The sequence below is a fragment of the Giraffa tippelskirchi genome, chromosome 12 (genome assembly GCF_054371585.1).
Source record: "Giraffa tippelskirchi isolate mGirTip1 chromosome 12, T2T-mGirTip1v1.2.pri, whole genome shotgun sequence".
Taxonomy (NCBI): Eukaryota; Metazoa; Chordata; class Mammalia; order Artiodactyla; family Giraffidae; genus Giraffa; species Giraffa tippelskirchi.
Window position 1 is genome coordinate 141,135,543 of NC_137286.1, and position 16,586 is coordinate 141,152,128.

Here is a 16,586-nt window from a genome sequence, read left to right on the forward strand (position 1 = left end):
CAGTGTGGCGGTTGGCAAACTTTTTCTGTCAAGAATCAGATGGCATGTTTTATCTCCATGGAGCACGGTGTCTCCCCCTGAACTACAGAAATTCTGCTGTATTGTCAGCCACGGACCATAGGTAAACACACGGACGTAGAGTTGCAATACAACTTTATTTACAAAAACAGGCGGTAAGCAGGATGTGGCTCACAGGCCAGTGGTTTACTGAGCCTTGCTCTAGTCAACTCAGCACTGCTTTAACTCTTTAGAAGGCCTGCGAGGACAAAGCATCTCAGCTTAGAGACGGGTTTGCTGGCAGCATCTAGACGCAGTGCAGAGAATCGGAAAATATTTTTCAAAATTTCATTTCCAATGAAAGTGTACATGGAGGAGACAAAACAGAAGTAAACAGAACATATACTAGCATAGTAAAATATGAGGATATTGTTAGATTATGTTGTATGATCATGAATGTTTTGCCAGGGCTCAAAGGAGGTAAGCTGACGCTTACACAGTTACTTTCTAACCATGTGACTTGAAAATAGTTTGCTCTATAATTCATTCAGTCATTTAACTGATGACTATATATTTGGTAAAAGTGATCATTATAATCATAGTTAAATTCTATTGAGGACTCATTAGGCATGAGAATGAGAATAATTTATTCTTCCTACTATCCTCTAAGATATATATATATATATATATATGATATTTGTACTGATTTTTAAGGATTTCCTGGTGGCCCAGTGGCTATGAGTTCATGCTCCCAATGCAGGGGGCCCACATTCAATTCCTGGTCAGGGAACTAGATCCCACATGTTGCAACTAAAGATTCCACAGGCCTGCTGCAACTAAGACCCGGTTCAGCCAAATAAATAAGTAAATGCCCTATGTCACCCACTAAGGAGATGCAAACTCCAACTTGAAACAGAGTACTTCCCTTATCTGGACTTGAGCGCTCACAGAATCCTCAAAAAATGCATAAGAAGTGGAAGTATTGGACCAAGAAAAAAAAACAAAAGGCACCACGCTTAATCTTTATCGCTATATGCCTTATTTAACAAAAGCTACGGTAAAAACATAACTCTTAAGATTGCATTTTCTATGATCAGATCTTATCCCCTATCCCCCTATTCTTCTCCCTGGCAACCATATTTTTGTTTCAGCAGTGGCAGCCAACATTTATAGGCATTTATGACTTATTTTAGTATATTTATTTTAAGTTCATTTAGTATATTTATCTGAGTATCTTCAGTATGCTTTAGCATCTTTAGTATATTTTGCTCTTATGATTCCTGCATCCCAAGCCCTAAGGGTTTGGGAGCTGAGGGGTTGGGAAGAAAAAGGGAGAGAGTAGTAAGGGAGGCTTTGTCTCTAAGTCCAGGGCCCACTAAGTGTGGTTGCATTTTCCTTCCCACAGTCTAGCGTGGCTCAGGGTAGTGACAAGTCTTCAAGGGCTGGAGAGCTTTCTCCTGGAGGAGACCCCAGCCCCACCTCCCTGGCACCGTTTTAATAAGCAGGGCTCCTGCTATTAAATCTTGCAGCCCCAGGAGAGATGAGAGTCAGCCCTTTCCTGGCCCCTTGGTCTTGAGGGAAGAGTGGTGTTAGGGCTTTCCTAGATACATGGTTCTTCTTCGCTCCAACTGATTAGCTGGTGGAAGTAACTGAATTGCAGAGAGAGTCAAGGGACTGATGTTCCATGGCTGCCATCACCAGCAGGGAACCTCTCCTTGACTGTTGACACAAGGCTCCTCTCATGGTCTGTTCATTTCTGTTTCACGGGGGTATGCCATTTCACGTGGAAGCAATTTCATTTCAATGAACCTTGTGCTTAAAGGCTAGAGCCATATTTGCATCATATTTCCATTCTCAATCACAAAGTTTCCACGGAACGTTGGTTGAAAAGGGCAATGTGTCTAACACAAAACTGTGAACGTGATCAACCCGTCCTCAAAAGCTATGATGAGCTTGAGAGTTAGACAGGACATCACAGGAAGAAGAGGGAGCTTTGCTTTTGCTGGAGGCACTTAGGATCTCATGAGCTAGCTAATTGGGAAGACAAGAGTCACACAAATACACACACACACCCTAGTGAGAAACAGTTCAAAGTAAGCATTGACTTCAGGCACAAACCTTGGTGTCACAGTTCAGACAGAAGGGAGATGAGAAGTTACTGGAAAGGAGGGCTTGAAGGTGACTCTTAGACTGACAGGACCCATAGGAGGCAGGCATTCCAAGGAGAATGGAATGAAGAATTCAAAGAAAAGAGAAGAACTGCTGGTGTTCAGAAGAGTACAGGATACAACACGGCATATGTTATTTTTTTTTAACTTTGCTCACTATGCATATCAGAAAGGAATACCTTATCACTTTAAAAACTCACTCTTGCACAATAAAGGCAGGACTATGAATTTATTTTGAATTTATTTATATGAATTTATTTATTTCCTAAATAAAGCATGAGTTACCTATTATGTTAAAACTGTGCATACCCTTTGACCCAGAAATTGTTTCAGGAATCTGTTTTAAGAATACTAACATATGCACAAAACACGTGTGTGTGTTCGCGCATGACAATGTATGTATTCAACACAGACTTACTGTAGTAAAACACTGAAAATCACTTGGTAGGAAAATGGTTGAAAGCATTTTATTAAATATCATGAAACATGAGGATGAAAGAAGGAAGGAAGACAGGAAAGAGGAAGGGAGGGAGTTACATATGGAAGAATTTATTGCTTTCTTTAAATCTCATGCTTTTTTAGCATTATTTTTATAATCTACAAATACCTAAAATGTAAATACAAACATGCCAATTTCTTGGAAACCACTAGATATTTCCGATGAGTACTGTTTTGTATTAATATGTATAATATGAAAAAAATCATCACTTCAATGCTCCCAGAGATTCACTTTCAAAATTCCTTCTTTCATTGTCCAATGAAAAATCACTCTAGCAGCTGCCTTTCCTGATACATTCAACAAGAACTTATCTGAACACCTGTCTTCTAGATACTAGACAGTATATATCTTTTTAAAAAATGTATTGGAGTATAGTCACTTCACAATGCTATGCCAGTTTCTGCTGTACATCAAAGTGAATCACTTGTATATATATCCCATCTTGTTTGGATTTCCTCCCTGTTTAGGTCACCACAGAGCACTAAGCAGAGTTCCCTGTGCTGCACAGGAGGTTCTCATTAGTTATGTATTCTATACGCAGAGTCAAGGGTGTCTATTAATATATTTCAGTCAAATCTCCCAATTCATCCCATTTCCCCACTCAGTGTCCGTATGTTTGTTCTCTAGTTTTTCTTTGTAAATAGGTTCCTCTGTACCAATCATGGTTGCAATTTCTATCTTTTCATACCCTTTCTTCCTAATATTCTGAATGGTATCTGCATATCTAATTTTAGCTTAAATAAGCCTGTGACCCTATCAGAATCTAATGATACCCTAAGACCTTGTTCCTTTAGAAAACGTCAAGCACACAGTTTGCAACCACAGGACATTTTTGTAACCTGAGGGCATTTACGATGCCTGAACCCAGGGATAACCCTGGTATTTGACCAAAGACTCTCAGAAGCATTCCTCTACTGAAGCTTCTTGACTTTATCCTCTATTTAACAAAAATATGTCAACTTTTCCTTATCCCATAATAAAGGAATACCTTCAGAGAGCAAGTACAGAACTATCACAGATCAAAGTAAACACTTTTGGTTGAATTCCATCACCCTAATTTTCTCTTCTACATGTGTTTTCATAAAAATCAATAAGTAATTCCAGTAGTACCACTAAACATAAAGATTAATGCAGGGCAAACAACCCTTTGGTGTTTTTTCACAAAGTATTATGAATCTCAATTACATATTTTATAGATTAATCTTTACTGTGTCTTTTTTGCAACTGTGATAAAAATGCACATTCTGTAATAAATCATAGTTATAGATACATAATAATTTTCTATTTTCTATTCATTTGTAAAGTTTTCATCTAATATCACATAGAGCCACATGAAATGTGGTTTAACAACATTTAAATCTGATGAATCAATTTTTAGCAGCAGCATTAAAAAAGTTCAATTTACATTCTATTATGATCTGAATAAAAGTAATCTCCCTTCACTACATTTTATGACCCTATTTAACATCAGATGTAATAAGAGACAAATTATAAAAATAAGAGCTTGCCAGTAGAGAAAAACATAGAAAGGAATTTTAAAGTAAAGCAAATTCTGAATTAAAACTGGAATACTGGACTGTGTAGGTGGATTCAACTCACTGTCAATCCTCTTGCAGCAAAATACAGAGGTAGTTCCAAGCACAGACCACTACCAGTGATGAAAATAACCACTGATACTGTTTCTCATCAATACTGAATAAAATTGATTTATGACTCACATAAAGAGCTAAGTCTGTATCTCATAGCCAATACCAGCCAAAGTCAAATGAGGAAAATACCACAAAAGTTACTAACAGCTAAAATATATTTCCCCTTGGAGAAAATTACCAATCCCTATTTTCAATGCCCATAATAGCTTTCTTCAGAAGTGACTTAGGAGCAACTGTATGAGAATCTGGTAGGCTGCAGTCCACTCTCATTTCTTCATTGTCTTGAAAGGCTCAATTAATTTATCATTGCCAGAAAAAAATTTACAAAGATTAAGTCATCACTTTAATTCTTAGTTCACATTCAAGACTCACATTTTGACTTCTGTGATGCTAACGATCTGTAGTTTTTCTATCTAATATTTTAAGGAGGGCTTTTTTATTTGAAGAAAATCTTTATGGCTTTATTTTTTTTTAATGAATAGGATGAATAAATTAAATATTCTTTATGTCATATCTCTAATAAAGAAATTAACTAATATGCATTTTCAAAATCAAGTTAAATAAAACTGTTGGTTAATTTGTGGTAGCTAGAAAACAAACTTAATAGCTGCAAAATAACTGAGTCATGGATATGAAATGTACAGTGTGAGGAATATAGTCAACGTGCTACGTTGCTCAATCGTGTCAACTCTTTGCAACCGCATGGACTGTAGCCCACCAACTCCTTTGTCCATGGGATTCTCTAGGCAGGAATACTGGAGTGGGTTGCCATGCCCTCCTCCAGAGGATCTTCCCAGCCCAGGGATCGAACCTAGGTCTCCCACATTGCAGGCAGATTCTTCACCGCCTGAGCCACCAGGGAAGCCCAATATTCAATAACTAGGTGATATCTTTGTATGGTGACATACCATACTCCCTAGTAACCATAAATTCTCTAAGTCTGTGAGACTATTTCTGTTGTGTAAGTTCATTTGTACCTTTTTTTTTTTTAGATTCTGCATACGATATTTGCCTTTCTCTTCTGACTCACTTCACTTGGTATATAATCTCTAGGCATATTCTTCTTTTGCTTAGATTTGTACAAGCAAAACCCCAAGGGGCTGGATTCAAAGGCAGAGACCAACCCGAGTGGCCCTCAGTTTGCAGTGGACATTATCCTTCTTCACACTCACCCTTCTGTCCTCAAGACTTCAGGGTAAGAGAAAGCAGGACATCTGGTGGATTATTCCGCTGTAGGACACACCTCCTTTTCCATCACCATGAGACACTACAATGGACCAGCTGTCCTGACAAGCTACAGGGAACCCCGGTCACCCATGGCCAACCTCAAAGATACGGCAGCCGGAAAACACAGGCCTTGACCTTGGCTCATGGGGCACCAGGGCTTGGCTCCCAACTGTGGCCTGTGTGTGACTCTGGAGAAATCAATTCTTTCTCATCTCATTCTTGTCACTTATCAATTGGAGATAATGACAGCCTACGGGTTTATTTTGAGAATGAAAAACACAATGGATGGAAAAACCTCTTACCCTATGCCAGATACATAACAAGCAATCAATAAATGATAGCAGTAGTTGTCAAAGGTAATGACAGTAATTATAGTAATGAAGACTGTCTGCTGGACAATTAGATGCCATAAGAACATGATGTTTGTTATTTCCTGGCTTTATCTTTATATACAAAGAGTGAGAAAAATAGTCCACTATATATACAGTCCATGCAGCATTAAAAGCATGTATAATTTAAATGTCTTTTCTATTAGCTGTTTTCCAAATGCCTTGTTTATAGGTTGACCTCATTTATGGGCTTCCTTTATAAATTGTTTGAATCATGGTTTAGTTCATTCTGAATTTTTTAAAATTGAACTTTTCTCTTTTGTTTTTATGAGTCTAAGACGAACAACCGAAAAATGCCTGATAGCTATTTATTTCCTAAGTGACCTCCTAGGGTGAATTTTTATCATTAAGTGACATTCATTGTTCTATCAAAGGAAATGTGTTTTGTTTTGTTTTTTACCTGGCTGTACAATGAACTGAGAGTTAAACACCACCATCTGAACAGATTTGTATTCATCTCCTGTACCCACTTTCTTACCTTCTTTGAACGATCATGACAAGTAAATTGCCAGTTTCATGGCTTTGGCTGTGATTTCCTTCCCACATGCTATGGATCTGTTGTTGGTTTTTGTTCTAACTGGTATATTGCATCTGTAAACGGAGTTGTCCTCTCCACCAGCACCTTACTGAAGTGAGTGATGCTAACCTCCTACCACAAAATTAAAAATACAACTAAGCTTTACAAGGGACTTTTTGAGTTTCCTTCTGAATGAAACACTGATGTCTGAAATGTAGAAAGGTCTGGGGGAGACTAAGTTATAAGGCGAGTCTGTGAATCATGACAAGGGAGCTGGCCTTGCCCGGCGTGGAATTCTCTGGAACTCTGACCGCTCTGGCTCTCAGGCTCTGTTCCTGCACCTGGAAACTGTGTCAGTGAACCACAGGGCTGCCTCATCTCTTTCCAGCTTGAAACTCCTCTAATTTCACGTTCAGTGCTATTACAGAAAATTGCACCGTGTTGGGTTGTATGCCCTGCATGTTGATGAGCATGTGGTAACACAGAGGAAGGGTAAGGTTGAAAGGCGGGTAAGTACTCAACAAATGGAAGTAGACACATTTTCTAAATAGACTAAGCGGGTGTGATTTATCTGTTTCACCTCTGTAGTGTGGGGGTGTTTGGGTGTGCTCTGTTCCCAGACTTTTACACTGTGTGCTTACACCCACTTCCGCACACACTGACTTCAATCACGGAATCTGAGCGTCTGCTAAGTAGATTTTGTGATCTTTAAATAAGCCCTTTCAATAACGTCTGCTCCTGGACTGTGGGGACACTGGATGTCTCAGATGCAGAGGCTAACGTCTTAGACAGGATGTGTGTTGGACTCCTTAAGACTGAGCCTCAGGAAAGGTCCGAATGATGCAGCAGTCTGTAAATGAACAGCAGGATGGAGGAGTAGCTAGCGTGTCAGCCACAGTTCGACATGGTGATTTAGGGGAGGAGAGAAAACAAGTGTCTGGGTGCGGGAGGTGGGGCTGGAAGCAGCGTGGCTGTGGCTTCTGCTCAGGGACCCCACCCCACTGGGGACTCTGCTTAGCGCTGTGGAAGGCACCCTGCTGAAAGGCTGCTGAAGACACGGGTGGCTGGAATCCCGGGGCCACAAGTTCAAATGCATGGGGTTAAATAAAATTCTATGTGTGAGGCTTAATGAAACTGAAAATTCAATGGCACAGGCAAAAGAAAATTCTAAAGAGACAGTGAGCCAGAGTTTTGAGAGTGGCAAGAGAGGAAAAATTGATTAATGAAGACTAGCACCACCCGGCTTCCCTCATAGCTCAGTCGGTAAAGAATCTGCCTGCAATGCAGGAGACCCAGGTTTGATTTCTGGGTCAGGAAGATTCCCCAGAGAAGGGATAGGCTACCCACTCCAGTATTCTTGCCTGGAAGATCCCACGGACAGAGGAGCCTGACGGGCTACATTCCATGCGGTCGCAGGAGTTGGACACGACTTAGCGACTAAACCACCACCACCAAGCACCACCAGAATGTAAATTGGTGCAGCCACTACGGAGAACAGTATGGAGGTTCCTCAAAAACTACAAATAGAGTTGCCATATGATCCAGCAATCCTACTCCTGGACATATATTCAGAGCAAAGCATAATTTGAAAAGATATACGCACCCTAATGTTCACTGCAGCATTCTTTACAATAGCCAAGACATGGAAGCAACCCAAATGTCCATCAACAGATGAACAGACAAAGAAGATGTGGTGTGTGTGTGTATATATATATATATATATGTATCTATATATATATATATACATACTGGAATATTACTTGGCCATAAAAAGAATGAAGTAATGCTATTTGCAGCAACATGGATGGACCTAGAGATTATCATACTAAGTGAAGTAGGGCAGACAAAGACAAATTCTGTATGGTATCACTTATGTGGAATCTAAACTATGACACAAATGAACCTATCTACAAAATAGAAACAGACTCACAGACATAGAGAACAGACTTGTGGTTGCCAAGGGGGAGGGGATGTGGGGGAGGGATGGATTGGGAGTCTGGGACTAGCAGATGCAAACTATTATACCTAGAATGGATAAGCAACAGGGTCCTACTGTAGAGCACAGGGAACTCTATTCAGTGTCCTGTGATAAACCATAATGGAAAAGAATTTTTAAAAAAGAGTGTGTGTGTGTGTGTGTGTGTGTGTGTGTGTGTACATATGACTGAGTCATTTTGCTGTACAACACAGATTAGCACAACATTGCAAATCAACTATACTCCAACTAAATAAATTAAAATAAAAAGACTATTCCCTACCAAATATTGGCCCTCTGCACACTGATTAGAAATGAAGTGAAATTTGAGATATTAGTTTATAGGGGCATAATGCAAGGTTAAGGAGATCTTGTCCATGCACACTCTACTCGCCTCTTTTGTTGTAAAATCCTGAACAAGCTGAGGGGAAAACTGGTGCAAAGAAAAGGGAATAACATCAGACACTGAGGTGCTAATCTGAAAGTATCGGTATCTCACCCTTCTTTGTTAAACTGGTTACTTATTCTTAAATAACAGCGATACATTCTTATTTTGCCACCATCTCTCTAATTTCTAGCTCATCATGTGTCTTCATGGTGCCAGATACTATTCTAAGTGTAGCTTCCTAGCTGCTTCTCACAACAACCCTATAAGGCATGTCAATCACTCACCCATTTCACAGATGAGGAAATTGAAGCAAGAGAGGTTGATTCCTGTCCAGAGGTCACCATACTACTATATAGAACATCCACAATCCAAACCCCAAGGCCATTATTTTGAGTTCTGAATTCTTTTCTAAAGTCATTTTAACTTTGCAATGCATTTTCAAGGCGAGTATCCATCTGCTTCCATTACTGGATTCACAGATTGTAATAAAATGATACTTGTTTTTCACTGCTATGTATAAATATCCACATCATCACCCCACCACCCCCGATAGTCCTCTCTTCTACACAATCACAGTTTGCAGCATTTACACCACAGTCTGTAAAGGCTGCAGTTGTATAGATGCTGCTCTTATAGAATAGATACTAAAGACCAGGCCCATGAGCAGTTATTCTTGATTGGCTCAATGACTTCAAGAAGACTTCATGGAAGATGAAGTCTCCGAGTTCTTGCCTCTCCAAAAATAATCACAAAGAATTTGACACATTATTTCCCTAAGGACTCTGTAAGCATTGTGACATTATACTGGAGAGCTGAATAGTGACATGAAGTTTCAGGCCCCTCTCATAGTCTCCCTTAGAGCTGACTTGATCATTTTTTTTCCCTGGATACCCAAAGGATGCTTTCTTTAGCATCTTCACTGAGACAGGTCTCAGCACCAATTGTTCTATGTCAATTTACTGAATCAAGCTGTACCCTTTTAATGTATATATTTGTCTTTTTCTGCAATTCTTTTGAGTTATATATATATATATATATCTTGTGTATTTTATTTTTCAGTTTAAAATGCACTGGAAGATACATTTTTATAGAAATGGTCTTGATTCTTTTTGATTCTCTCTCATCTTTGACAATGATTTTGAGAGCGCCAGGTATTCATCCTGTTTCATGCAGAGAAGCGTGAGGGGACGTTGTGGGGTAGAAATGAAGATCTGCACAGGTTGGTGGGTATGTGAGTATCAGTGTTGCTTCAGTCCAGTGGTTCATACTCTGCATGCGCACTTGAGTCACCTAAAGAACTTTTTAAATTAATCTGTGCCTTCAGTCACTGTAAGGTTTTGATTTAATTGGCCTGGGGATGATGCTTGGGAATGAACTTTTAAAAGGCTCTCAGGTCATCCTGGGCTTCCCTAGTGGCTCAATGGTAAAGAATCCACCTGCAATGAAGGAGACATGGGTTTAATCCCTGGGTCAGAAAGATCCCCTGCAGGAGGGCATGGCATCCCACTCCAGTATTCTTGCCTGGAGAATCCCATAGACAGAGGAGCCTGGCAGGCTACAGTCCATGAGGTCGCAAAAGAGTCAGACATGACTAAAGACTAAACAACAACAAAGGTAGACCCAGATTTGCAAATCCGGAGTCTTTCCCTTGTTCTATTCAAAGCAGATCAGCCATCTCGGGGTGCTCACAACTGACTGTCCTCTCTCTCTCCCAGCAGTCTGCAGAACAAGGGCCTCTCATCCCCGATGTCACATGGAATACCAGAAAACGCCTAGCGTCAGCCACACGCTGATGCCCTGACCCAAAGACAGGACTCTTCTGCTCCTCTGGAAATTTTATTTTGTTTTATTCTATTGCTATTTTCTATAATTTAATTTTTATTGTTGAATTTCTAAGCTGGATGTGCAGTGAACACCAGTTGTTTAGAACATCCGTAACCTTCTGGCTCTGAGATTCTCAATATCCAGAGTCCTTCCAGGAATTTCCTGTTGGACCCCTGGTCCTCTCAGACTGGGATTCATAGTTCCAGGTTTTTCTGAGTCCTTAAGTATGGAAATTGCATTTCTGTTTCTCAGGCTCCTTAATGCTTGGATGATTTTAGAGACAAAAAGGTGTCTTTACTCTGCAGTCTTACAGTAGGGGCTCTTTGTAATTTTTTTCTACTTAATGACTCTGGCTTTGAATATATATTAAAAATTGAGTTTTTCAACATCAGTATTAAATTTTCATGAGACATAATGCTACTTTTAAATAAAATTTTATACATGATTGAAATTCAGTGTATTGCATGATAATTTGGATTAGTAAGAAGAGGAAACATGTTCCTTTTAAATTAATCATGATGACTTACCTATAGAGTAAACTGGCCAAACTGAAATGCACAATTAGGCGCCTAATTGCGTTTTAAACTTGGCTGCATGCAGAAAGAGATGATCGCATGTGCCTAATAAAATTAATTTCCTCATTTTTGGATGAAACATTATATTTTTGTTTCCATAAGAACTTGCCAAATAATCTAAAATACTAGTTTGTGTATCTACATAGATACATTGTATCAGGAAGTAGTTATCAATTTCAATCTAAACTACAGTGACCATGTTCAAATTTTTTTTTCATAGTTCAAAGTCAACATTTCATTATCTAACCATTAGTTCTACAGTAATGCGGAATTCAATCATCACTTGAGAAAAAGAAGCAAACAGACCAAATTAAGCTTGTGTAGAAACGGAAGTCACAAGAAAAGAACAAACACTGCCAACAAAAGCTGATGCAATCAGGGAAGAGAACAAGAAAACAACTTAATTCTCTATTATGGCTCCATATCCTACAGACACTGGTCTAGGCCCTGGAGGCATGAAGATGAAAAGACATGATTCCTGTTTTCCAGCAACTTAAATCCTTGGGAGATAAACATGCAAATCAACAGTAGAGCTACAGAAAGACTCCTGCCTTAGTGGGGGCCTGTTACCCCCTAGGGTGATTCCTTCCTAGAAACGGACTTCTTAAGCCCACACACTTTAGAAGTAGACTTTCTGGCTCAAAGAGATATTGTTCCTCTGCATTAGTTGAAGCCCTGCAAGTAACAGTGAAGAGAGATGGATCTACTTGAATATAATGCAGCAATTGGGGTTTAAACACAACTGCTGCATTTAAAATGATCAGGGTGAGATTTGATTTAGCAACATAATTTTAAAGGCTTGGAAGTTTCCATTGCCTCCTTGGGTTCCACTGCCCTCCAAGGGCAGCCTAACTTTGAATGCTGGCCACTCTCCATTCCAGACATGGGCAAACTCAGCCCCTAAAAGAAAGAGCAAGAGGATCTAACGAGCCATGCATTCCAGTCCTGCCCCAGTTGTTAGGACTTCTGGAGCTTGCTCCAAGCAGCTTACTAAATCTGTATATCTCATCTCCCAAACCACACCTGTGATTTCCCACTCATGCCTGAAAGTCACTGGCATAATCCATAAAAGTCTTTGCACTTCTGAGACAGGGGGAAGGATGTAAGATCAGTTCCAAAACCAGATAAGAGAGGACAGAAAATCAGAATGCTTCACATCTGTTGCCTTCTAAATTTTTGTGAATCAGAAAACTACATCATTGGCCAAATGAAGAATGTCCATTTAACTATAATGCTGGAAATTTACTATGTGGCTGTACTAAAATATAAGAATAAAAATTTAGGTGCTATTTGCAAAATTCACTCTTTAGAAATATCAACTATTTGGTTTTTTCATCCCAAGTTCAAGTATTACATTCTGTCCAAAGGCTGAAGCATTATGGGTTTAATTCATATATGTGGAAAGTATTCCTCAGTCAATGCAAGACCTTCACATGCCCTTTCTGAAATTCAAATAGTTATCCCAGAGTTCATTATGCCATCCTGCATAACACTATCTAGGAGCTGTGATGACTGAAGCCATGGGGTAGGAATAGGATTCATCAGCCACTCTTCCTGATGTGTGAAGGTGGACAGGATGTGTTTGAAGCAGTTACCCTCAGGGTGGACAGACATGCTGTTTTCTTTTTGGGCGATACAATCCCCATTGTACAGCTGGTCCATCGGGAAGTGAAACCATACCACAGGACGGATTAAAAATAACTAAATTAGGCTTCCAAAAGAGTACAACCACCACCCTGTTACACACCAAAATATTTTCCTCTTATGTCCTGGGTAAAAGTGTCCAGAACGTTCTTAAGTGTCCCTGGGCCTTGAAACTTTAAAAATAAGATTAATTCATTTTCAAATGACTCCAACAGTTGTGCCATGGACTGAATGTCTGAGTCCACTCCTTCAGCCCCTGACATTCATATACTGAAGCCCTAACTCCCAATGTGATGTTACTAGGAGGTGGGGACTTCAGAGGGTGATGTGGTTTGGACCAGGTCAGGAGGGTTGGGGTTCCCATGATAGTGTCCTTATAAGAAGAGACCAGAGGACTATCTTTCCCTCTCTCTTCCCCCGTCTCTTTCTCTGTTCCCACTCAACCCCTCACATAAGGACACAGAGAGAAGACTGCAAGCCAAGGAGGGGGGCCTCATCAAAACGGACCATGCTGCACCCTGATCCAGACTTAGAGCCTTCAGACTGGGGAGAAGTACATTTCTGTTGTTTATGCCACCCAGTCTATGATATTTTGTTGTGGTTGCCTAAACCAACTAGCACAAATTTTCAGAGCATAACATATGTGTTTAGAATTCCATGGTTTTTTGATTTGATAATGAAATATGTACAACATGCGTGGAATTGTAACAAATGCAACGATACCAACTGAATGGCTGATGCCAAGTCTGTGTGTGATGGCACATTTCAGGACTTAACAGGACAAGCCACGAATAAATGTACACATTTGAGCACATCATATTCGCGTACAAGCATTTCCCTTATCTCTATTACATAGCTGATGCACATTCATTAAGTATTTCATTAGCTGTCTTCTGTTCCATGAATTACTTTTCAGCTCTCGCGTACCCATCAATGTCTAGTAATTTCAGTTATTTAAGACTTACCTTGCCGACTAAATGTGGAAGGAAACTAAGTCCTATTGATTCAGGAGTTCTTTGAGTCAAGAACCCTGAACCTTACTCAACAAACAAATATTTTTAAATCCTATAATTAATAATTGAAGAGATATTTAACTCTATATAGACATTGTTACATATCTATAGAAAGAGACTGTATGTTATAGACTGTAGGGTAGAATATATTAAAATTTGCAATTGTGTTTCTTAAATCCTATAGACAGTCTGAACAGAAACTATCAATTATATAACTACTGTCTCCATTTCATAAACATTGTAAAATAGAAACGGAAAAGGTGTTTTATCAGTAAGACAGACCTATCTCGTTAAAGCCACTGTAGCCCAGCTCTTGCCTGCTAAGTCCCAGATCTTCGAGGTCCATGCATTTAAATCCTGGGGGGCATTGGTAGCCTTCTTCCAGTTCTGGGGAGCAGTGTGTGTCTGGGATGGCTAAACTATTCCAGGTTACATTTCTGCAAACAACACAAAAAAGGATTTGACATTTTCAACAAGTGTGTTGATTACAATGCATAATGTAATCACTCTTCATTAATACTTGCTGTACATGGACACGGACTTAAGATTCCTGATTCATGAATGGTATTCATCAGGTTAAGGCCATATTGAACATTCTCAAGTGACATGTGATTCATCCACACAGAAGCTCTTTATGTTATTTTTAAACTTTTTATTTTATAGTGGAGTATAGCCAATTAACAATGTTGTAATAGTTTCAGATGGACAGCAAAGGGGTTCAGTCACACATATACATGTGTCCATTCTCCCCCAAACTCCCCTCCCATCCAGGCTGCCACATGACATTAAATAGTTTCCTGTGCTATATAGTAGGACATTTTTGGTTATCAATTTAAAATATGTTGATAGCAGTGTGCACATACCCATCCCAAACTCCCTAACTATCTGTTCCCTGCATCGTTCTCCTCCAGTAACCATAAGTTCTCTAAGTCCACACAGAAGCTCTTTATAAGAGCATTATTGCCATGATGGTTTTTGTCATAAAAGACCAAGACCCAGAAAAGTAAAGGAAGGAATTTTCCTGTAGATTTGCAAGGCATGTCAACTTGTCTGGGGATTCTGTGTTATTCACAAATCCTTCTCCTACTGTGGCCACAAATGTTACTTCTCTGCTTCTAAGCAACAGCTAATGATGACCGTCATTTTCCATATGGTACAAAAGTACTGCACGTGAGCCGCAGAAATGACACTCAGCCTTCTTCTGCGTTGTCAGATGTGCAGTTTAGATAGAAAATCAGATAAGTAAGGTGAGACTGAAGGAACTAAAGGTATCACACTGGAAGGAGAGAGGTTATGCAGTGATTTAGCTCCAGAAATAATATGAGGTTTTTTTAGATGACTGGTGATATAACTCCTTTTCATCTTTCTGGAGGATAAACTGGAATTTAAGTTGATGTGAAGGATTTAGATATGCAGTGGCTTTCTTGGTGGTGAACACAGATAACCACTGGAATGGTGAATACGGAATCCCACTGTGGGCTGGCCTTAAAATGAGCTGAGACACCTGACATGGCTCATGCAGGGGCCCAAGTTTAGCCTAGAGAATCCACAAGTCTTATAAAGCCTTGATTTTAGTACAGTCATTTCCCACGACATCAATGTCTCTAGGTGTTTCCCAAATGGGGACCAGCCTGAGGACAGTCTCAGTCTCCTCTGCTTATGGCCACATTGAGACAGATGTGTTGGGTCACATTCCTTTTCTTCAATATCTTCTTAAATTCATTCTGCTGCTCCCTGCCCCTTATATAGCATGTTTTCTCTAAAGTCTGATGCCTAACTGCACAATCCCTCAGCTGCTTGAGGCCACCAGGCGCACACACGAGCATATACACAAATTCCTACAAAGACATACACAATTTTACAGACACACACACACACACACACACACACACACACACACACATCATGCCTGGTAATACATTGCCCAGTTTTGTCTCAGTCAGAACAAAATTGTATGCTTATTGCTTCGGGATTCTGCTCTTCATTAGTGGCAACTGAGCAAATTTGCACATCTCAGGGAATGTTTAAATAACTGCCACATTTTAAGCTGGTCCTTTGGACACCCACAGGCAAACTCCAAGGAAAAGGCTCTAACTGTGGAAATCACCACTTGGTTGTGTCAGAAAGATATCACTTTAAGCACACATGTCAGTCAATTCTCCTTTCAAATTCTTGCATGCATGAGTGCTAAGTCGCTTCAGTCGTGTCTAACTCTTATAACCCCATGGACTGTAGCCCGCCAGGTTCCTCTGTCCACAGGATTCTCCAGGCAAGAATACTGGAGTGGGTTGCCATGCCCTCCTCCAGGGGATCTTCCCAACTCAGGGATCAAAGTCACATCTCTTATGTCTCCTGCATTGGCAGCAGACATAAGATTTGTCCTAGAAAAGCAGTTACATAAGCAAAATATCTGCAATATAATAGGTGCTCCATAACCATTGCTATTAATTTAGTTAGAAATCTATTGTACATATATCATCAGAGTACTTTTATTTCTTAAACATTGTAAAGAAAATATTTCCAATATCCCAACTTGTTCTTATACCTCCCACTTGGCAGACACCTCAGCATGAATCCTGTAAGTTAAACAGAGCAGCCTTTCCTCATCTTTTCAAACAATGTTTAAATATAAGTCAAGAAGACTTCACAGTCCTTTGCATGAATCTGAGGCACTTATGATTTTACATAGTGTACAAAATCCTCTCTTGATAAAGTCCATGG

General features: G+C 39.8%; 1 protein-coding gene across 1 annotated transcript in view; it reads right to left on the reverse strand.

The window, feature by feature from the left end:
- Positions 1-16,586, reverse strand: part of NALCN (sodium leak channel, non-selective) — a 279,073-nt gene that overhangs the window by 224,784 nt on the left and 37,703 nt on the right. Inside the window, exon 7 of the mRNA XM_081546675.1 lies at positions 14,148-14,302. Within this exon, the coding sequence (XP_081402801.1) occupies positions 14,148-14,302 (155 nt within the window). The remainder of the gene's footprint in view (positions 1-14,147; positions 14,303-16,586) is intronic.